The 23,734-nt window shown below is 50.6% G+C and overlaps 1 protein-coding gene across 2 annotated transcripts in view; it reads left to right on the forward strand.

The window, feature by feature from the left end:
* st8sia5 (ST8 alpha-N-acetyl-neuraminide alpha-2,8-sialyltransferase 5) overlaps positions 1–23,734 on the forward strand; it is a 132,670-nt gene that overhangs the window by 41,890 nt on the left and 67,046 nt on the right. The window contains exon 2 of one of the 2 annotated variants that reach the window (XM_072497472.1): positions 11,882–11,989. The exons of the other annotated variant lie outside the window; for it this stretch is intronic. Within the exon in view, the coding sequence (XP_072353573.1) occupies positions 11,882–11,989 (108 nt within the window). The remainder of the gene's footprint in view (positions 1–11,881; positions 11,990–23,734) is intronic. 2 annotated transcript variants of the gene reach the window in all.

Raw genomic sequence — 23,734 nt, forward strand, 5'->3', positions numbered from 1 at the left:
TTTGGGATGCTGTACCCAGTCTGCCTCTGGGTGACTTACAACGGCCGAGAGCATTATTTTGGGACTAGCAGGAGAGGGAGAACTTGGAGGGTGAGTGTACCTTTTTTTATTTCATTGTTGTTTGTTCTATGGAGGTGTGTGTGCTAGGTGGGGAGGGGAATCAGTGGGGGGTAGGAGGTTTGGCGCCAATGGCGGGGGCTGCCAGGCTAGCTGGGTGAGCTAGTTAACTGGAGCGCAGTGAGGGGTGAGCAGGTGGTTAGTCAAAGTGGGGGGGGGGGGGGGGGTTGGGAGTGTTGTCTTGTTTAAGGGAGTGTAGGAGAGGGTAATGCAGACAAAGGTATGGCTGTTGTGGAGTAGCATGGAGGTGGTGGTGGTGGACATCCCAGGGCAGGCCGAGAAGGTTGCTTGGCACGGGCCGGGGTCTGGCTCAACAAAGGATATGGTTGTTCGGCAGGGGAGGGGGGTGGGGTGCCCCCCCCCGACTAGGTTGATTACGTGGAACATGAGAGGGCTGAATGGGCCAGTCAAGCGGTCACGCGTGTTCGTGCATCTTAGGAGCTTGAAATGCACTTGAAGGTTGGACCAGACTAGGCTAAGGAAAGGGTGGGTAGGGAAAGTGTTCCATTCAGGACTAGATATGATTAGCGCAGGGGCGGTGCTGATAAACAAGCGGGTGACGTTTGAGGTGGGGAATATAGTGGCAGATTCGGGAGGGAGGTTCGTGATGGTGAGTGGGAAGCTGGAGGGCATGCCAATGGTCTTGGTGAATGTTTATGTCCCAAATTGTGACGATGTTGAGGCAGGCAGGTGCTGGGGAAGATCTCGGACCTGGACTCGCACCGGTTGATTGGGGGGACGACACTTTAACACGGTCATTGAGCCTGTTTTGTTACCTGTATGGCAGGTAACATGGTGCTACTCAATTCAGTTACAGCAAAGGTTTTCGGAAGAAGGCTCAAAGTCATCCAGAAGTTTTACATAAAGTTTATTGAGTAACACAACTTAAATAACTGCGTGAGCTCTTACTTTAAGAACTGTACTAGTCGAAGGTTACAACTTTTCTATACACTCCAACTAGGCCTGACCACACTAGCAGCCCTGAGCTAAATCTCTGCCTTTGTTCTCCTCACAGTCTAATCAGCCAAAGAGGCTTGAGGGCTGCTTGCTTCCCCCTTTATTCCCGCCAGTGCTGTCCCCTAGTGGTCTTTCCATGTCCCATCTGCCCCTTCTGTACATACCCATGTAAAGATCACTACAGAGCCCGTGCTCGGGGAGGGTGTTGGCGGTGGCGAAGGAGCTGAAGGGGTTTATGGAGCGTAAGAGGAAGGGCGGGGGGGGGATGGACCCAAGGCCTCACAAAATACATTTTCGTACTTCTCCCATGTGCACAGGATGTACTCGCGGATCAATTACTTTGTGGAGGACAAGATGTTGCTGACAGGGGTGGTCGACTCCAGGTATTCGGCGATTTTGGTCACGCGCCACACTGGGTGGACCTGCAGGTGGACCGGTGGGGGGGGCAGTGCCTGCAGTGGAGGCTGGACGTAGGGCTGTTAGCGGACAAGGAGGTGTGTGAGCGAGTGAGGGCCACCATTCCGGGGTATGTGGAACTGAATGAAACCAGTGAGGTTTCGGCCACCATGCTATGGGAGGCACTAAGGTCAGGGGAGAGTTTATATCGGTTCGGACGCATAGGGACAAGGTGGAAAGAGTGGAAATGGCAAGGCTGGTGGATGAGATTTTGCGAGTGGATAGGAGGGACACGGAGACCCCGGAGGCAGGGTTGTTGAAGGAGAGGCAGAAGCTCCAGATGAAGTTTGGGCTGGCGTCCACGGGGAAGGCAGTGGGGCAGTTGCGGAGGGCCAAAGGGGCAGTGTACGAACATGGAAAGAAGGCGCGTAGGATGCTGCCTCACCAACTTAGGAAGCAGGAGGTGGCGAGGGAGATGGTATGGGTGAAAGACGAGAGGGGAAGAGTGGTACCGGACCCAGTGGGTGTCAATGAGGTTTTGGGGAGTTTTATAAGAGGCTTTATGAATGGGAGACTCCAACCTGGGGGGACGGAATGCGGCGATTCCGAGACGGGTTGGAGTTTCCCAAGGTGGAGGAGGACCTGGTGGAGGGGCTGGGGGCCCCCATTGGACTGCTGCAGGTGACGGAGGGCATGGAGGCAATGCAGGCAGGGAAGGCCTGGGTCCAGAAGGGTTCCGTTTAGAATTTTATAAGACTTTTTCTGGGGATCTGGGCCCCCTGCTGGTAAGGGCATATAACGAGGAGAGGGATAAGGGGGAACTCCCCTCATATTATCACAGGCTTCCATATCCTTAATATTAAAGAAGGATAAAGAACCGGAGCAGTGTGGTTTCTATCGCCTGATATCGTTGTTAAATGTGGACCCCAAATTACTGGCAAATATCCTGACCTCACGGATTGAGGACAGTGTGCCGGGGGTGATGGGGAAGATCAGATGGGGTTTGTAAAGGGGAGACACCTGACGACGAATGTCAAGAGATTACTGCTGCCCCCGGAGGGACAGGATTTGGAGGTGGCAGTGGCAATGGATGCAGAGAAGGCATTCGATCGGGTGGAGTGGGAGTTTTTGTGGTAAGTGTCGGGCCAGTTTGGGTTCGGACAAGGGTTTGTGGACTGGGTCCGTTTGTTGTACAGGGCACTGGTAGCGAGTGTATGGACAAATTGGGTGAGCTTGAGCCACTTCGGGCTACACTGTGAGACAAGCCAGGGGTGCCCATTCTCCCCATTGCTCTTTGCCTTGGCAATAGAGCCACTGGCAATGGTGCTTAGAACTTCAAGGAATTGGAGAGGGATAGTACGGGGGGAGCGGGGATGTTGGAGCACAAGATCATGCTATATGCGGACGACCTGCTACTTTATATCTCGGACCTACTGGGAGGCATCAGAGGAATTATGAATATTTTAGAGGAGTTTGGCCGGTTTTCCGCATACAAGTTAAAAATGGGGAAGAGTGAAGTCTTCCTGATCGAGGCCAGGGAACAGGAGAGGAGGTTGGGTGAGCTGCCGTTTAGGGTGGTGGGGGCGAGCTTCAGATATTTGGGCATCCAGGTGGCACGAGGATGGGAACAACTGCATCAATTGTATCTGGCACTGTTGGTGGAACGGATGAGGGGGGATTTCAAGAGGTGGGATATGCTCCCGTTATCACTGGCGGGGTGGGTGCAGACAGTGAAAATTAGGTATTCCCCAGGCTCTTAATTGTTTTTCAGAACCTCCAGGTCTTTAGTGTCTGATTGGCTGAAGCTGCCCCCACCATAAACTTAAATTAAACTAATTAATTAATTAGTGATGGCTGGTCAGGTGATGTGCTTGAGCTGCTTGATGTGGGAGCTGGCAGATCCCATTGCGAGCTGCAGCGACCACATCTGCAGTAAGTGTTGGCTGCTCGAAGAGCTCCGGCTCAGAGTTGATGAGCTGGAGTCTGAGCTTCAAACACTGAGGCACATCCGGGAGGGGGAGACTTACCTGGACACTGTGTTTCAGGAGGCAGTCACACCTGTCAGAGTAAGTAGTTTAAATCCTGCCAGGGACAGCAGGGTGTGACTGCAAGTCAGGCAGGTAAAGGGAACCAGCAGTCAGGAACTCAGGAGCCTCAGCCCTTGACACTGTCCAACAGATATGAGGCACTTGCTCCCTGTGTGGATGGCGAACAGGGTTGCAGGAAGGATGAGTCAGCTGACCAAGGCACCATGGTTCAGCAGGCCATTCAAGGGGAGGGAGTAAATAGGCAAGTTGTAGTTGTAGGGGATTCTATTATCAGGGGGATAGATAGTATCCTTTGTGAGCAGGATAAAGAGTCCCGCATGGTATGTTGCCTGCCCGGTGCTAGGGTGCGGGACATCTCTGACCGGCTTGAAAGGATACTGGAGAGGGAGGGGGAGGATCCAGTTGTTGTGGTCCATGTCGGTACCAACAACATAGGCAAGTCTAGGAAAGAGGACCTGTTTAGAGATTATAAAGAGCTAGGATTCAAATTAAAAAACAGGTCCTCAGGGTCATAATCTCCGGATTACTGCCCGAGCCACGTGCAAATTGGCATAGGGAGTCAAGAATAAGGGAAGTTAACACGTGGCTGAAAGAGTGGTGTGGGAATGAGGGGTTCCTTTTCATGGGACACTGGCATCAGTTTTGGGACAGGGGGGACCTATACCGTTGGGATGGTCTCCACCTGAACCGAGCTGGGACCAGTGTTCTGGCGAAAAGAGTAAATAGGGTGGTCAATAGGACTTTAAACTAAAGATTGGGGGGGAAGGGAAAGTCAGGGAACCAATAGGTGAAGTAATCAGCAGGGAGCGTAGCTGCTTAGGAATACAAAAAAACACGAACAGACAAAACTCAAGAGTGGTTACGATTGTCCCCATCCCACAAAATATGACACAGTGTATGGAAAGGCTCAGTAAACCAAGGTCCTCCACACTAAGAAAACAAAAAGGGACGGTCAATAGAGAATTAAAGGTGCTATATTTAAATGCGCGCAGTGTACGGAACAAGGTAGATGAGCTTGTGGCCCAGATTGTGACTGGCAGGTATGATGTGGTAGGCATCACAGAGACATGGTTGCAGGGGGTTCAGGACTGGCATTTAAACATCCAGGGATTCACAACCTATCGAAAAGACAGAGAGGTGGGCAGAGGGGGCGGGGTTGCCTTGTTAATTAGGAATGAAATTAAATCAATAGCACTAAACGACATAGGGTCAGATGATGTGGAGTCTGTGTGGGTAGAGTTGAGGAACCACAAAGGCAAAAAAAACATAATGGGAGTTATGTACAGGCCTCCTAACAGTGGTTAGGACCGGGGGCACAAAATGCACCACGAAATAGAAAGTGCATGTCAGAAAGGCAAGGCCACAGTGATCATGGGGGACTTCAATATGCAGGTGGACTGGGTAAATAATGCTGCCAGTGGACCCAAGGAAAGGGAATTCATTGAATGTTTACAGGAGGGCTTTTTCGAACAGCTTGTGATGGAGCCCACGAGGGAACAGGCCATTGTGGACTTAGTGTTATGTAATGAGCCAGACTTGATTAAAGATCTTAAAGTAAGGGAGCACTTAGGAGGCAGTGATCATAATATGGTCGAATTCAATCTCCAATTTGAAAGAAAGAAGGTAGAATCAGATATAAAGGTTTACAGTTAAATAAAGGTAACTACAGGGGCATGAGGGAGGAACTGCCGAAAATCAACTGGGAGCAGAGCCTAGTGGAAAAGACAGTAGAACAGCAATGGCAGGAGTTTCTGGGAGTAATCGAGGACACAGTACAGAGGTTCATCCCAAAGAAAAGAAAGGTTATCAGAGGGGGGATTAGGCAGCCATGGCTGACAAAGGAAGTTAGGGAATGCATCAAAGCAAAAGAGAAAGCCTATAATGTGGCAAAGAGTAGTGGGAAGTCAGAAGATTGGGAAGACTACAAAAACAAACAGAGGATAACAAAGAGAGAAATAAGGAAAGAGAGGATCAAATTTGAAGGTAGGCTAGCCAGTAACATTAGGAATGATAGTAAAAGTTTCTTTAAATACATTAAAAACAAACGGGAGGCAAAAGTTGACATTGGGCCGCCCCAAAATGACGCTGGTAATTTTGTGATGGGAGACAAGGAAATAGCTGAGGAACTGAATAAGTACTTTGCGTCAGTCTTCACAGTAGAAGACATGAGTAATATCCCAACAATTCCGGAGAGTCAGGGGGCAGAGTTGAATATGGTAGCCATCACAAAGGAGAAAGTGCTAGAGAAACTGAGAGGTCTAAAAATTGATAAATCCCCGGGCCCAGATGGGCTACATCCTAGAGTTCTAAAGGAGATAGCTGAAGAAATAGTGGAGGCGTTAGTTATGATCTTTCAAAAGTCACTGGAGTCAGGGAAAGTCCCAGAGGATTGGAAAATCGCTGTTGTAACCCCCTGTTCAAGAAGGGAACAAGGAAAAAGATGGAAAATTATAGGCCAATTAGCATAACCTCGGTTGTTGGCAAGATTCTAGAATCCATTGTTAAGGATGAGATTTCTAAATTCTTGGAAGTGCAGGGTCGGATTAGGACAAGTCAGCATGGATTTAGTAAGGGGAGGTCATGCCTGACAAACCTGTTAGAGTTCTTTGAAGAGATAACAAATAGGTTAGACCAAGGAGAGCCAATGGATGTTATCTATCTTGACTTCCAAAAGGCCTTTGATAAGGTGCCTCACGGGAGACTGCTGAGTAAAATAAGGGCCCATGGTATTCGAGGCAAGGTACTAACATGGATTGACGATTGGCTGTCAGGCAGAAGGCAGAGAGTTGGGATAAAAGGTTCTTTTTCGGAATGGCAACCGGTGACGAGTGGTGTCCCGCAGGGTTCAGTGTTGGGGCCACAGCTGTTCTCTTTATATATTAACGATCTAGATGACGGGACTGGGGGCATTCTGGCGAGGTTTGCCGATGATACAAAGATAGGTGGAGGGGCAGGTAGTATGGAGGAGGTGGGGAGGCTGCAGAAAGATTTAGACAGTTTAGGAGAGTGGTCCAAGAAATGGCTGATGAAATTCAACGTGGGCAAGTGCGAGGTCTTGCACTTTGGAAAAAAGAATAGAGGCGTGGACTATTTTCTAAACGGTGACAAAATTCATAATGCTGAAGTGCAAAGGGACTTGGGAGTCCTAGTCCAGGATTCTCTAAAGGTAAACTTGCAGGTTGAGTCCGTAATTAAGAAAGCAAATGCAATGTTGTCATTCATCTCAAGAGGCTTGGAATATAAAAGCAGAGATGTACTTCTGAAGCTTTATAAAGCATTAGTTAGGCCCCATTTAGAATACTGTGAGCAATTTTGGGCCCCACACCTCAGGAAGGACATACTGGCACTGGAGCGGGTCCAGCGGAGATTCACACTGATGATCCCAGGAATGGTAGGCCTTACATACGATGAACGTCTGAGGATCCTGGGATTATATTCATTGGAGTTTAGGAGGTTGAGGGGAGATCTAATAGAAACTTACAAGATAATGAATGGCTTAGATAGGGTGGATGTAGGGAAGTTGTTTCCATTAGCGGGGGAGACTAGGACCCGGGGGCACAGCCTTAGAATAAAAGGGAGTCACTTTAGAACAGAGATGAGGAGAAATTTCTTCAGCCAGAGAGTGGTGGGTCTATGGAATTCATTGCCACAGAGGGCGGTGGAGGCCGGGACGTTGAGTGTCTTTAAGACAGAAGTTGATAAATTCTTGATTTCTCAAGGAATTAAGGGCTATGGAGAGAGAGCGGGTAAATGGAGTTGAAATCAGCCATGATTGAATGGTGGAGTGGACTCGATGGGCCGAATTGCCTTACTCCCACTCCTATGTCTTATGGTCTTATGGTCTTTATCCCAAACTCATTTTTCAGGAAGGTTAATGCTTTGAGCTTTGATCTGGGGTTTGTGTGGGCAGGGAAATCGCCACAGGTAAAGAACAGGTTGTTGGAGTGGGGGCATCGAGGGGTGGTGGGTTAGATGCGGGATTTCGGGGGTGGCGACAGAAAGGGATCGAGCGGTTTGGGAACCTGTTTGTGGGGGGGGGTAGCTTTTCGCGTTTAGAAGAACTGGAGGAGGAGTATGAGCTGCCCAGTGAGAATGGTACGGGATTATGTGAGGAAGCAGGTGCTGTAATTTCCCAAGTTGCTGCCCCCAGGTCTACCAGGTAAGGAGATATTGAAAGCAGAAGTGGGTGAGGATAAGGGCCGGGATTCTCCGAACCCGCGCCGGTTGGAGAATCCCTGGGGGATGTGAGAATTGCACCCTGACGCCGGCTTACCGATTCTCCGGTGCCGATTCCCGGACGCCCGCGGGTTCGCCGCCTCGCTGGTCGGGGCCGTTGAAAGCGGCCTGACAATTCGCAGAGCCCCGATGGGCCGAGTGGATGACGAGTTTGGCCGAGTACCACACGGCGGGACCTGCGGGGGCCGTCGTGGAGGGAGGGGATCCAACCCCAGGGGGGGCCTCCACGGTGGCCTGCCCCACGATCGGGGCCTACCGATCGGCGGGCGGGCTGGTTCCATGGGGCCCCGGGGGCCGGCGCGGAGATGGGAACCCACGCACATGCGCGGAATCACGCCGGCTGTTCCGCTCATGGTCGGATCCCCCCGGGTCCCTGGGGTCGGATCCCCCTGCCCCCCCTCCAGGACGGCCCCCGCAGACACCCCTTCCAGGTCCCGCCGTGTGGGATTCGGCCGAACTCGTTCCGTGCCACCTGGAGCTGTGGCACCATTCCGGCGGCGACCTAACCCCCTAGGAAGGGGAGCATTCCTCATTATTGTTGCCACCGGAGTGGTTGGCGCCGCTATTCATGCCGGCGTCAGAACGTGGCCGCGGGGGGCCGCCAAGGTGTCCGGGATTTACAAGGAGCTAATGGACTGAGAAGGAGCCCTGATACGGGAAGTCAAACAGAAATGGGAGGAGGAACTGGGGAGGGTGGAGGGGTAGATTGTGGGTTGTGGGAGGAGGCTCTGAGGAGGGTGAATGCATCTTCGTCGTGTGCCAGGTTAGCTTTATTCAGTTTAAGGTAGTTCAGGGTGCGTATGACTGTGGCCAGGGTGAGTAGGTGCTTTGAGGGAGTGGAGTGGGCGGTGCACAGGGAAGCCTGCGAACCAAGATCACATGTTTTAGGCATGCCCAAAGCTGAAGGGGTTCTGGCAGGGGTTCGCGGGTGTCATGTCTGAGGTGCTGAAGGTGAAGGTGGTCTCGGGTCCAGAAGTGGTGATATTTGGAGTGTCGGAGGTTCCGTGAGTCCAGGAGGTGAGAGAGGCCGACGTTTTGGCTTTTGCCTCCCTGGTCGTCTGAAGACTGATTTTGCTGGCCTCTCGGAGGGACTTGGTGCCACCTAAGCCGGGGGTGAGGGTGAGCGACCTGGCAGAGTTCCTGAGACTGGAGAAAATTAAGTTTGCCTTAAGAGAGTCGGTTGATGGGTTTGCCCGGAGATGGAAGCCGTTCATCGACTTCTTCAAGGAAAATTGAGGTGTTAGTGGGGGAAGGGGAAGGGGAGGAATAAAGGGGTTAAAATAGGCAAGGCAGGTTGGATGAAGGGGAACGGCAGGGAGGTTGGGGTAGTTATTTATTCGTTTTGAGGTTTCTATTTGTTCTCACTCTTGTATTGGTTTGTGTTTAATGTTTATACAAATGCCTTAATAAAAATATTTTAAAAAAGAGAATCATATGCGGTATAAAACAGGTCACTGACTCACTATGAGTCCATTATCCACTCCCACATTATCAATTTCACCCCATAAAGCCTGCTCACTTAAACTATTATCAGCCACAAAATAAAGTGAGTCCAGCCATAATTCTACTCTTTGTTCGCAAGATAATTATAGGTGACAAAAGCCATCTTGTCTCATCCGTCCAGAATGACATATGAACATGTGTCCTTGTAACAGGAGCTGGACATTTGGCCGCTCAAGCTTTCTCCACCATTTGATAACATTGCAGTAAAGTGATTTGGGACGTCACAAAAGATGTTGTATAAATGTACGTTTTGCCTTTCTTTCATTACACCTGCATGCAGTCGGCAGATTGACTACAGCAATGATGAAATTGGAGGAAAATGTAAACTGCTATTTATATGCTGGTTTAATTCAAAAGGGAATTTTGAGCAGTGTATAGTATTTAATTTTGTGGTGCTAAAACTTAAAAGTTTCCCTCCGTTTCCCTTCAACCCACCCCACCCAGCCTCACCAACCTCCCCCACCAACCTGATCGCCCCTACCCCCTCCCAACCTACCCCCACCCTCCAACCCCCTCAACTTCACTGCCACCTCCATGACTCAACTTCCCCTATCCCCTCACCCAATCTCCCCTCCCACCACCTCCGATCATCCACACCCTCCAAACACTTCAGCCTCCCACCCCTCTCCTGCCCTTACCTCCCCTTTCCCTTTCCAACCCCCCATCACTATCCAACCCCCCCTACCAAACCCCACCCCTCTGATCCAACCTCCACATCCTCCCTCCAACCCTCCCAATCTCACCCCATTTGTCCTCCCCCCAACTTCCCCATCCCCTTCCAACCTCTCCCCATTCCTCCCCAAACTCCCACCAACCCCCAAACCCCAATCCTGCCCATCCCCTTCCAACATTATGCCCATCCCCATTCAACCTACCACAACCCCTCCACCAATCTTCTCCCAACACCATCAACCACGCAGCCCACCCACTCCAACCCCCAATCTACCCCAAACCCACCTTCTATCCCAGTCTCACTGCCAACCTTACCCCCCCACCTCACATCCAACCTCCTCCTTCCCCCCCTGAATCTCACATCCCAGCACCCTTAATCTCCCATCCCCTTCCAATCTCCCCCACACCCAACCTCCTGTACCTCCCAACCTCCCTTACCCACTCCAAACTCCTGCCCACTCCCCCAACCCTCATCCAAACTTTGCACACCCCCCTCCAACCTGCCCTATCCCCTCCAGACTCTCCACACCTTCTTGAACCTCCCCATTCACTTCTTCTCCATTCCCTGACCTTCTCCCATCTCATCCATCCTCCCCACCCCAGTGCCCCTCCAACCTTTCCCACCCCAATATTCCCCAACTCATCCAGCAACTCCACTGTGCCCCCACCTCCCTCGAACACTCCCCTCACTCCCACAACCTCTCCACCACTCCCCATCACACATACAGACACAGACAGACACACAGCGTAGAATTGTTTCTAAAATTGCAGGGGGTTTCACTTGCCATCTTTGGACAGAGATCACTCCCTTGACAGTTACTGGGTTGCTGCTGATCTTGGTTTCTTGGTTGAATTTTCAAAAAAAATAATCAGAATCACGAAGCTGTCCGAAGATTGTGGGCCGGATTCTCCATCAGCCGACACCGAAATTGGGAAAGGCGATTGCCGTGGCCTTCAAGTCAGCCATCTTGCTGACCACCCACCATGGCCCTTGGTTCTGCAGAGTGATACCAGCTGTGTGGGTGCTCCCACCCTTCCATCCCTTGCGCCCCAGTCCCCACCCTCCACCATACCACCGCCCCTAAACCGGCCGCCACCTGCTGGTGGGGCATCATGTGGCCCACCCAAGGGCAACACTCACAATAGCCCGTGAGGGGGGCGCCGAATAGAGGCCACGGAGCTCACCGCTGGCAAGGGAGGTATCAGCCGATGGTACCCCTGGCAGCAGGATGGGTGCCAGGGCCAGAGGCCCCCACGGTGCCGGGCACCACGGAGCCAGGGGTGCGGAGGTGGGGGAGGGGGGCATGCAGGAGCAGAGTCTTCAGTGCCAAACGGGACCACCACGATGGGGACACACACCATGCTAACAGGTGCCGCTCTCCCCGCTGCCATCTTGTTGGCTGGGATGGTGTGAGTGGGGAGTGAAGTGTGCATATGTTGCTGTAGCCCCCTGAGTGACAATCCCAAACCCGGCGAATCCTGCAGCGTTTCTCATTGGAATCGATCGTGTTCCACAAGGTGTCGGTGCTAGCCCCTTAACGTTTAGTAACTTGGTCCAAAGCGGCGCCAGTTTTGCTGTAGTAGAACTCCACAAATCCTGCCTCGGTGTCAGGAACGGAGAATCCGGCCCCGTCTGTTTAACACCCAGAATATAAGGACTTGGTTTGTTTGGTTTGGGAATTTGCTGGTTAGTGTTTGGGTTTCAGAGTTTTGTTGAGCAGATGTTAGCTCATCCACAATGGGAAGTAGATTAAACCAGATTTTGTTCTTTTTCCCTAGGAGCCCCTGCTACAACAAAGATTACATATATACTTCAGCGAAAGTAAAATGATCATATGGAAATATGCTCAGGATAAATTGGCTGAAAACAATATAAAATATGACTTTACAATTTAAAAAAAATTAGTTTTGTAGACCTTAAATGTAAACCTACTGAATGATTTTCTTGTTAGAGGACTGCATTATAAAAGGCAGCATACGGAAGATTTGGATAATGTGACAGGGGCCTTTAATTTCATGGACGATGGAGGACAGAAGATTGACAGTGATTTGCACAGCAGGTACTTTTAAAACAGATTAATGTGACTACTTTGAAGTGTTATTTCTGAAACCGTTCATGATGACAAGTAGAATTCACTTTGGGTTGGATCCAAGTTAAATGTCACATGCAGTCTTGCAAAAAGGCAGTGAGATAAATTTAAAGTGGAGCAGCTTGTTGGTACGCAATCGCTTTCGTCACGTGGAGCAGGTGGGTACTGTGTTTGCATCTGTTGATCCTCCACATGCCAGCTCCATTCAACGAGGTTGCCGGTGTTTTTGGGCACTCTCTCTACGCATTTTAGAATGTCTCAGCATAATTGGCATTTTAGCAGGCAGCTGGCATGGAAGGTGCCCAAGAGAAAGGAAAAATGAAAAAGCCGAGACTCATGACGAGGATCAAAATTAAAGCGGGTTGGAACATTAGCCTTTAAACTTGGGAGTCTGAGTTCAGATCTATTTAACGCTGATTGAAAGTCTCCTCTGACTGCATCTTAATTGTTTGGCGGCTAGTAATCGCAGGGACAATCCCAAGAAATCCCCAATGTAGCAGCCGTGGACTAATTGCTGTGAACATAAGAATAGCAACAGAAGGTGCTAAAGCTGGGGCTCAAGAACATGGTTGAGGCAGATGTTACGATCCTTGACCAGACCCCAGCAATGTCTGGGATACTGGATTGAAACTCTAATATTTTAGTTTATTTTATAAGACTGTCCGGAAAGAGTGATTCACTCCAGGAGTGATTGCATGAAGAAATAGGGTGTTGGTATTTAAAACAAAACTTTATTATGAATACGATATTAAACTGTTTAACTTCACACCCAAAATGACCAGCTTACAATTACGCCTTAAACACTGTACTCAATTCCCCATGAAACAACAAGAAAATAAACAAATAGCTCTCAACCCAGCTTAAAACCAGCACGGCATAGTGTAATACCTGCTTTGCAGAACAGATTTGGGCCCCGGTTAGAACCCTTCAGACGCGAGATGAATATCTTCAAATAGCTGCTTCAACTGGGTTGTTTTAGCCTCTTCCCTGGCTTCAGACAAGACTGCTTTGCTTTAAATATTATTACTTTTTAAAAATCTATCCTATTGGGAAAGAAAACTGCCTTTAATAATAATAGCTTATTGTCACAAGTAGGCTTCAATGAAGTTACTGTGAAAAGCCCCTAGTCGCCACATTCCGGTGCCTGTTCAGGGAGGCCGGTACAGCAATTGAACCCGCATTACTGGCTTTGTTCTGCATTACAAGTCAGCTGTTTAGCCCACTATCCTAAAGCAGCCCCCGGGGCTCCTGTGGGCTCTGTGGTAGCCTGATCAGACCTCTTCAAAACCTTTGTCAAAATCTCTCACTCCCTTAGCTCCACCCAGCACTGACATCATCTCCCCAAGCTGAAAAACAAATGAACTTTCCAGCGACTTAAAGCACATTAACTCCCCAGGGACTTTCCCAGTCAAACCACAGTGCATTAGCCCAGACTGAAAAACACATTCCTCCGTCAATTTAATCTTCTGGCTGCTAAAGCTCCCAGGAGCTGCAAAACAGAATCCTTTTTTTAAATAACAGGACCACTGCAGTCAATTGAACTCTAACCCCAGGATTTTAACCCTTAAATTGCCCAATACATTTATAATCCAGTTTTCCTAAAATCCACCATTCGTCACACAGAATAGAGGGAGGTTTGCCTTGCATTTGCATGTTTCAAATATCAAACCAAACTAATCATTCATTTATCAAACCACCAATGTTCGTCAAACATTTGCATGGCCTGGCATTACTTTGTCTGCCTTTTCCCATTTCCTTGTTCCAGCACCCGGGTGATGTTTTGGTAACCAGCTGCACAGCACCACTGTCAAAGATCTGATGAAATGGTCTTTGGCCCATGCATGGTTAGGCAGGGAGGCTTGGATGGGGTGAGAGTACAATGTATGAATCATACACAGCACAGCATCATTGAATAATTTGCCTTGTGGTTTTAAATTTCATTCAATCCCGGCAATTGATCTGAGGCAAGTGGAGAGAACCAAATCCTGAAATACAAACAGCAAGTGTAGGAAACACTCAGCCGGCCGGGCAGCATCTGTGGCGTGAGAAATAGAGTTAACAACTTAGTTTGATGGCTTTTCATTACGGATGACCAGTGGCTTATTCTAATGCATTCTAGCAGTTGGCCACTGGGGAACTGGAAAAAAATATCCCTTCAAGTATTTATCCAATTGCCCCATTGAGAATTCTTACTGAATCTTTGTCCACCATGCTTTCAGGCAGCACATTGCAGAGCGTAACAACTCTGCATATTTCTTTTCCTCTGGGTCGCCATCCAATAGAATCGTAGAATTTACAGTGCAGAAGGAGGCCATTCGGCCCATCGAGTCTGCACTGGCCCTTGGAAAGAGCAGGCCACTTAAGCCCACACCTCCGCCCCATACCCGTAACACAGCAAACCCCCCAATCCCTTTGGACACTAAGGACAATTTAGCATGGCCAATCCACCTAATAAGTTCCCGATTGGAACAAGTTATCAGTGGGGAGATCTACAGAAGAGCAGTGGGGGTGTTGAAAGAGGAAATGGGGAGGGTACAGGCCCAACATGTTCCCGCGAGGGTGATAGGAAGGAGAAACAAGCTCAGAGAACCGTGGATGACCAGAGATATTCAGGATACAATGAGAAGGAAGAGTGAGGCTTTTAATAAATACAAGGGGAGCAACTCAACAGAGGCATTAGTTGGGTACAGAAAGTGCAGGATGGAGCTTAAGAAAGCAATTATGAGAGCAAAGAGGGGATATGAGAAATCTCTTGTTGGTAAAAGTATAGAAAATCCCAAGATATTCTCTTTGTGTATCAATGGGAAGAGGATAACTAGGGAAGAAGTCGGGTCCATTAGGAACCATGGGGGGAATCTGTGGGTGGAGCCAGAGGACATTGGTAGAGTGTTAAATGAATATTTCACATCTGTCTTCACCCAAGAGAATGAGGAGGCAGATATGGAACTCGGGGAGAGAGACTGAGGTTATTGAGCAAGTTGCCATAAGGAGGGACAAGGCACTGAAGGTGTTGGCAGGCTTAAAAGTGGAGAAATCTCCAGGTCCAGCCAAATTGTGTCTCAGGTTGCTGTGGGAGGCGAGGGATGAGATTGCAGGGACCCTGATTCAAATTTGTAAGCCTTCTCTGGCCACGGGAGAGGTGCCAGAGGACTGGAGAACCGCAAATGTGGTCCCACTATTTAAGAAAGGCTGTCTGGAAAAGCTAGGGAACTCCAGGCCAGTGAGTCTTGTCATAATATCCACTCATGTATATAATGAGATGCAGACAGGCAGTGATTGACACATAGGATGACCAGTAAGCATACAACACAGCACTGCCAATCACCAGACAGGACACTACCACTATAAAGCCAGAGGGCACTAGGTTTCCCGCTCTCCCGGGACCCAGCTACTGAGATAGTCAGAGTCCACAAGCTAGCAAGCACAAACACCATGCGGTAGCTAGTAAGTCTGGTTAGGCTACTACAAGGTCACTAGTCAGATCAGTATAGTGTCGGCACACAGCTGCATATGTACAGCAGTTCATCTAGTTGAATAAAACAGTGTTGGATCTTCTCCTGTGTTAGACGTCTGTTTCTAACTTCCCTGCATCGAGTGCAGTCCATATCGAACCAACCTGCCTAAAACATCATGGTACCAGAGTGATATTGATCTTGACGGACCTCCCTCGAGTGAATCAGCATTGACCAGCAAGCAGCCATCCAGTGAAATGGAAAACATCCAGCCTCCTCCGCAACTCCGCATCTCCGGCAACCTCGGCGCCAACTGGAAAATCTTAAAGCAAAAGTTCCTCTTGTACATCGAGGCCTCCGACCTCAAGGCAGCATCGGATGCCAGGAAGATCGCGTTTTTCTCTCCACTTTTCACTCATCCATATCTACAATTCGCTTACGTTTGCCGACAGCGAAGACAAAACGAAATTCAAAACAGTCCTGCTGAATTTCGACAGCCACTGTGACATTGAGCTGAATGAGAGCTTTGACTGGTACATCTTCCAGCAGAGGCTTCAGGGTAAGGATGAACCTTTTCAGTCCTTCGTCACCCATCTCCGCATCCTAGCGCAGCCATGTAACTATGACTCGACGGCTGATTCCATGATCCGGGGTCAGATCGTTTTCAGGGTCCACTCCAACTCACTTCGGCAGCAGCTCCTTAAAATCAAACAGTTGACCCTCTCTGTCGCTATCGAGACATGCGTTGTCCATGAGCATGCCAAGAAACGTTACTCCCACATAAGGGCGGCAGAAACTGCAAAGCTGGCCTCCCACGAGGCAGAAAGGGTGCAGGCCATTGCATAGATGCAGGGCCTGAGCATCGAGGAGAGTGGCCGTTTTGCGCGCTTTTCTCGGATCCCTGCGAATGTGCGCCACGACCGAGTGGGCGACGAGACCGAAAACCCGACTGCGCAGGTGCGTATGTCGGCCGACTGCACTGCGCATGCGCGATGGCGCATGGATCGCGCTGACGTCAGCGTCATGACATGTCCGAATTGTGGCTCCGCCCACTTAAAGCGACAATGTCCGACAAAAGGACGCCGATGTCTCCAGTGTGGCAAGGTTGGCCACTATGCAGCCCTCTGCAGATCCGCTCCACCGATCTGCCAGCGATCCTGCCGGCCCACGCGACCCTGCCGGCCCACGCGACCACTGCAATGTCAGCGATCCCACCTCTCCACGTGCAGGCGGCTCCTGATCCACCTCTGCGGCGATCGACAAGAATTTGTCTCCCGCCACAAAGACAAATTTGTAGACTTAACTTTTGTAAATTTTGTGACTGAATCCATCGACTTAACTCTTGTAAATATTACTTAATTTGCCAAGTATCTGCACTATCAACACCTTCCCATGTATATACGTTCAATCACGGTTTGTATATAGTCAGGCATATATATATATATATATACATACATACCTCAGTATTTATTTAACTCAAAAAAAAGGGGGGAGATGTCTTAATATCCACTCATGTATATAATGAGATGCAGACAGGCAGTGATTGACACATAGGATGACCAGTAAGCATACAACACAGCACAGCCAATCACCAGACAGGACACTACCACTATAAAGCCAGAGGGCACTAGGTTTCCCGCTCTCTCGGGACCCAGCTACTGAGACAGTCAGAGTCCACGAGCTAGCAAGCACAAACACCATGTGGTAGCTAGTAAGTCTGGTCAGGCTACTGTAAGGTCACTAGTCAGATCAGTAGAGTGTCGACCCACAGCTGAATATATACAACAGTTCATCTAGTTGAATAAAACATTGTTTGATCTTCTCCTGTGTTAGACGTCCGTTTCTAACTTCCCTGCATCGAGTGCAGTCCACATTGAACCAATCTGCCTAACACATCAAGTCTCACGTCAGTGGTGGTGAAAGTAATGGAGAAAATTCTGAAGGAGAGAATCTATCTCCACTTGGAGAGGCAAGGCTTGATCAGGGATAGTCAGCATGGCTTTGTCAGAGGGAGGTAATGCCTAACAAATTTGAATTTTTTGCACACAAGACTAAGTGTGTAGATGAGAGTAGTGCAGTTGATGTAGTTTACATGGATTTCAGCAAAGCATTTGACAAGGTCCCACATGGGAGACTTATAAAGAAGGCAAATGCACATGGGATACAGGGGAACTCGATAAGGTGGATTCAAAGCTGGCTGAGCTGCAGGAAACAGAGGGTGATGACAGACGGCAGCTTTAATGACAGGAGCCAGTGTCCAGTGGCGTACCACAGGGATCTGTGCTGGGTCCACTATTATTCGGCATTTATATAAACAACATAGATGACTATGTGGGTGGTAGGATCAGTAAGTTTGCGGGTGACACAAAGATTGGCGGGTGGTTAATAGTGAGGCTGAGAGTCTTGGGTTACAGGAAGGTGTAGACGAGATGGTCAAATGGGCAGAAATGTGGCAGGTGGAATTTAATTCTGAAAAGTGTGAGGTGTTACACTTTGGAAGGAGTAATGTGACAAGGAAATATTCAATGAATGGCACCACACTGGGAAGTCCTGTGGAACAAAGAGACCGTGGCACATTTGTAAATATATCTCTGAAGACAGAAATGCAGGTTAATAGGGTGGTGAAAAATGCATATGGTACAATTGCCTTATCAATCATGGGATAGATTATAATGATAATAATAATCTTTATTTTTTTGATAATAATCTTTATTGTCATAAGTAGGCTCACATTAACACTGCAATGAAGTTACTATGAAAAGCCCCTGGTCACCACACTCCGGCGCCTGATCGGGTACAGAGGAAGAATTCAGAATGTCCTATTACCTAACAGCACGTCTTTCAGGAGGAAACCCACGCAGACATGGAGAGAACGTGCAGACGCCACATAACCAGTGACCCAAGCCGGAATGGAACCTGGGACCCTGGTGCTGTTAAGCAACAGAGCTAACCACTGTGCTACCGTGCCGCCCCAAAGCCATGTTGGAGTCATATAGAGTATTAGTGAGGCCACAGCTGGAGTATTGTGTGCAGTTCTGGTCACCACATTATAGGAAGGATGTGATTGCACCGGAGCGGATGTAGAGGCGTTTCACCAGGATGTTGCCTGGGATGGAACATTTAGGTTATGAAGAGAGGTTGAATAGGCTTGAGTTGTTTTCGCTGGAGCAGAGAAGACTGAGGGGTGGCCTGACCGAGGTGTACAAGATTCTGGACAGGGTGGATAGGAAACAGTGTGGGCAGCATGCTAGCACAATGGTTAGCTCTATGGCTTCACAGCGCCAGGGTCCCAGGTTTAATTCCCCGGTTGGGTCACTGTCTGTGCGGAGTCTGCACGTTTTCCCCGTGTCTGCTGGGTTTCCTCCGGGTGCTCCGGTTTCCTCTCACATGTCCCGAAAGACGTGCTGTTAGATAATTTGGACATTCTGAATTTTCCCTGTGTGCCTGAACAGGCGCCGGAATGTAGCCACTAGGGGTTTTTCACAGTAACTTCATTGCAGTGTTAATGTAAGCCTACTTATGACAATAAAGATTTTTTCTTTTATAAATTTAGAGTACCCAATTATTTTTTTTCAATTAAGGGGCAATTTAGCATGGCCAATTCACCTACTCTGCACATCTTTGGGTTGTGGGGGTGAAACCCACGCAGACACGGGGAGAATGTGCAAACTCCACACGGACAGTGACCCAGGGCCGGGATTCAAACCCGGGTCCTCAGCGTCGCAGTCCCAGTGCTAACCACTGTGCCGCGTGCCGCCCAACAATAAAGATTATTAATTAAAACAACAGCTGTTCCTCTTAGTTGAAGGGTACGAGGGGACACAAGCTCAGGGGGGATTTGCGGAAAAACATTTTTATCCAGAGGGTGGTGATGGTCCGGAATGCACTGCCTGGGAAGGTGGCACTGGTAGGTTGCCTCACATCCTTTGAAAAGTACCTGGATGAACGTTTGGCACGCCATAACATTCAAGGCTATGGGCCAAGTGCTGGAAAATGGGGTTAGGATTGACAGATCTGCGGCGGGATTCTCCGACCCCCCGCCGGGTCGTAGAATCGCTGGGGGCTCGCGTGAATCCCGCCCCCGCCGGTTGCCAAATTCTCCGGCACCGGAGATTCGGAGGGGGCAGGAATCACGGCGCGCAGGTTGGCGGCCCCCCCCGGCGATTCTCCGGCCCGGATGGGCCGAAGTCCCGCTGCTGGAATGCCTGTCCCGCTGGCGTGGATTAAACCACCTCTCTTACCGGCGGGACATGGCGGCGCGGGCGGGCTCCGGGGTCCTGGGGGGGGGGCGCGGGGCGATCTGGCCCCGGGGGGTGCCCCCACGGTGGCCTGGCCCGCAATCGGGGCCCACCGATCCGCGGGCGGGCCTGTGCCGTGGGGGCACTCTTTTCCTTCCGCCTTCGCCACGGTCTCCACCATGGCGGAGGCGGAAGAGACCCCCTCCACTGCGCATGTGCGGGGATGCCGCGAGCGGCCGCTGATGCTCCCGCGCATGCGCCGCCCGGCAATGTCATTTCCGCGCCAGCTGGCGGGGCACCAAAGGCCTTTCCCGCCAGCTGGCGAGGCGGAAATCAGTCCGGCGCGGGCCTAGCCCCTCAAGGTTAGGGCTCGGCCGCTCAAGATGCGGAGGATTCCGCACCTTTGGGGCGGCGCGATGCCGGACTGAGTTGCGCCGTTTTTGTCGGCGGACATCGCGCCGATTACGGAGAATTTCGCCCCAGGTGCCTTTCATGTAGCGGTGCAGACTTGATGGGCCGAACGGCCTTTTCTGCACTGTATTTTTATGTGATTCTGTGATTCTGTAAATCCCATCTGCACCTGCTCTAATACCTTTACATCTTTTCAAAATGCAATGTCCAGAATTTGCTACAATATGCTCACTAGACACCAGCCAACGATAAAAATTTAGGACGGTGTTCATACTTCTGCACTCTGTGCTTCTATGTACAAAGCCAACAATCCCACCTGCCGTTTTAACTGCCTTATCAACGTGTTCTACCACCTTCCAAGCTTGTGTACGTAGAGACCCTTTAAAATTGGACCATCTGCAAACTTTGAAATGATGGGCGAAATTCTCCCCCAACGGCGCGATGTCCGCCGACTGACGCCAATCAGACGGGCATCGCGCCGGCCCAAAGGTGCGGAATGCTCCGCATCTTTGGGGGCCCAGCCCCAACATTGAGGGGCTAGGCCGGCGCCGGAGGGATTTCCGCCCCGCCAGCTGGCGGAAATGGCGTTTGGTGCCCCGCCAGCTGGCGCGGAAATGCGGCGCATGCGCGGGAGCGTCAGCGGCCGCCGACAGTTTCCCGCGCATGCGCAGTGGGGAGAGTCTCTTCCGCCTCCGCCATGGTGGAGGCCGTGGTGGAGGCGGAAGGGAAAGAGTGCCCCCACGGCACAGGCCCGCCCGCGATCGGTGGGCCCCGATCGCGGGCCAGGCCACCGCGGGGGCACCCCCCGGGGTCAGATCGCCCCGTGCACCCCCCAGGGCCCCAGAGCCCGCCCACACCACCTGGTCCCGCCGGTAAATACCGGGCCCGATTCTCCACTCCCACGCCGGTTGGGAGAATCGCCTGGGCCGCCGAAATTTCCGGGGCCGCCGGCCCGACGCCCTCCTGCGATTCTCCCGAGCGGCGGGAACGGGCCAGTCGAGTTTCGTGGGCCGCAGGCCGGAGAATCGCCGGAGATACCGAAAATGGTGATTCTCCGGCACCCCCGCGATTCTGAGGCCCGGATGGGCCGAGCGGCCAGGCCAAAACGGCGGGTTCCCCCCGGCGCCATCCACACCTGGTCGCTACAGTCGTGGGCGGTGCGTGAACGTTGGGGGGGCGGCCTGTGGGGGGGGGGGGCGAGGGGGGATCCTGCACCGGGGGGCACCTTGAATGTGGGATGGCCCGCGATCGGTGCCCACCGATCGTCGGGCGGTCCTCTCTGAAGGAGGACCTCCTTCCTTCCGCCGCCCCACAAGATCTGTCCCCCATCTTCTTGCGGGGCGGTTGTGGACAGGACGGCAACCATGCATGCGCGGGTTGATGCCGGCCAACCCGCGCATGCGCGGATGACGTCCGTTATGCGGCGCCGGACGCGTCATCTAATCGGCGCCGCTTTTACGCCGGCGACGAGGCCTGGCGCGGGTAGATGACGCGGCACCGATACTGGCCCATTGTCAGGGCCTGAATCGGTCGCGACCGGGGCCGTTCCACGCCGTCGTGAACCTCGACGGCGTTCACGACGGCGCGGCCACTTCGGCGTGGGGGTGGAGAATCGCGCCCACCAGCTTTGATTTACGCCGGCGGGACAGGCAATTTCTGGGCGGGACTTCGGCCCATCCGGGCCGGAGAATTGAGCGGGGGGTCCCGCCAACCGGCGCGGCCCGATTCCCGCCCCCGCCCAATCTCCGGTACCGGAGACTTCGGCGGGGGCGGGTCGGGATTCACGGCGGCCAACGGCCATTCTCCGACCCGGCGGGGGGTCGGAGAATGACGCCCGATGTCTGGAATATCCAAGTTCAGGATGCTAATATTGAAAAGATCAGCAGTGCCAACATTAATCCCGGGAGGCTCCACTGCACGCTTCCTCCAGTCTGAGAAACATCTGCTCACCACCACTCCGCTTTTTAGCCAGTCTGTATTCATGCAGCCACTTGCCCCTTTTAATCCCATAGGTTTCAATTTTGCTAACAAGCCTATTATGTGATACATTATCAAATGATTATTGAAAGTTGAACTCTACTATCCTCTTCGGCCCTCTCCATTACTTCACCAAACATCTTGATCAAGTTAGTCAAACATAATTTGCTTTTAATACATTTGTGCTGGCCTTCATTTATTAATCCATATTTTTCATGGTGCCAATTAATTTTGCCTCATAGAGTTTCCTTACCACAGGTTAGGTTCACTGGCCTGTAGATGCTGGGTTTTATCCCTTTATTTTTTTGAACAGGGGTGTAACATTTGCAATCCCCCAGTCCTCTGGCACGACCATACCAAAAAGAAGGAAGATTGGAAGAACCTCAGAACAATTTCCATTCCTGCTTCTCTCATTATCAGCGGCACAGTAGCACAGTGGTTAGCACTGTTACTTCACAGCACCAGGGTCCCAGGTTTGATTCCCAGCTGGGTCACTGTCTGTGCGGAGTCTGCATGTTCTCCCCGTGTCTGTGTGGGTTTCCTCCCACAAGTCCCAAAGATGTGCTTGTTAGGTGAATTGGACATTCTGAATTCTCCCTCCATGTACCCGAACAGGCGCCGGAATGTGGCGACTCGGGGATTTTCACAGTAACGTCATTGCAGTGTTAATGTAAGCCTACTTGTGACAATAAAGATTATTTTAAAAAATTAACTGAGGTTATATGCTATCTGAACCGGGAGACTTTTCTACTTTGAACAGTGCCAGTTTTTTAAGCACCTCTCCTGTTTATTCATTTTTATCCTATTCAATTTCTTTACCTCCACCTTCTTTACTGTGTCACTGACAACATCCTTTCCTGTGAAGACAGAGGCAAAGAACTTGTTTGTTATGCTGTGGTAGTATGTATTGGGGGTCATGTGGGACTGGAAGCCCTAATGTCATTGGCTGACAGATCCCGGGTCCTGGTTGGCCGTTGACCTCATACTCCGCCCTGAAGGCGAAGTATAAGAAGCCGGTGCCTTCCCCCGCAGGCCAGTTTACTATCGGGCTGCTGGGGAACAGACACGCTTAATAAAGCCTCATCGACTTCACTCTGTTTGTCTCACGGAGTCTTTGTGCGCCACATATGCCAGCTGTACCCGCTGACTCCACAAGATCTCTTTTTTGATGCACCTTTACCTGGCAAATTAAAATAAAAACGGAATAAATAGATGAAAAGATTTTAAAAATATTTAGCATATATTATGTTATCTGACACCTTCACCTGTGTATAAAGGCAGTGAGACAGCCGGGCCAGGACGCTGACTATAAATAAGAACAGGTCTCATTTATCAGGCTGTCACATGCCAGCTGTTCCAGCACTATCTGGGTAACATTTGCTGCTATACTGCAAAAAAGGAAGTAGCGAGTGTAATGGAATTCACATAATGTTCTGAAGGACAAGTTTATGATATTTATAGCCACTACTTTTTGACTATAATTATATTGATGAAAGTTAACCATCACTGTCTTTTTCAAAGCTTGATTATTTTCAGGGTAGAAATTATTTTCAGCGTAGAGGAAGTATTTTTGATACCTGTACCTTACTTCAACCCCGCATAAATGGATGATCTCAAAGTAGACACGTTTCATTAAC

The sequence above is a fragment of the Scyliorhinus torazame genome, chromosome 3 (genome assembly GCF_047496885.1).
Source record: "Scyliorhinus torazame isolate Kashiwa2021f chromosome 3, sScyTor2.1, whole genome shotgun sequence".
In the NCBI taxonomy this organism is placed as follows: Eukaryota; Metazoa; Chordata; class Chondrichthyes; order Carcharhiniformes; family Scyliorhinidae; genus Scyliorhinus; species Scyliorhinus torazame.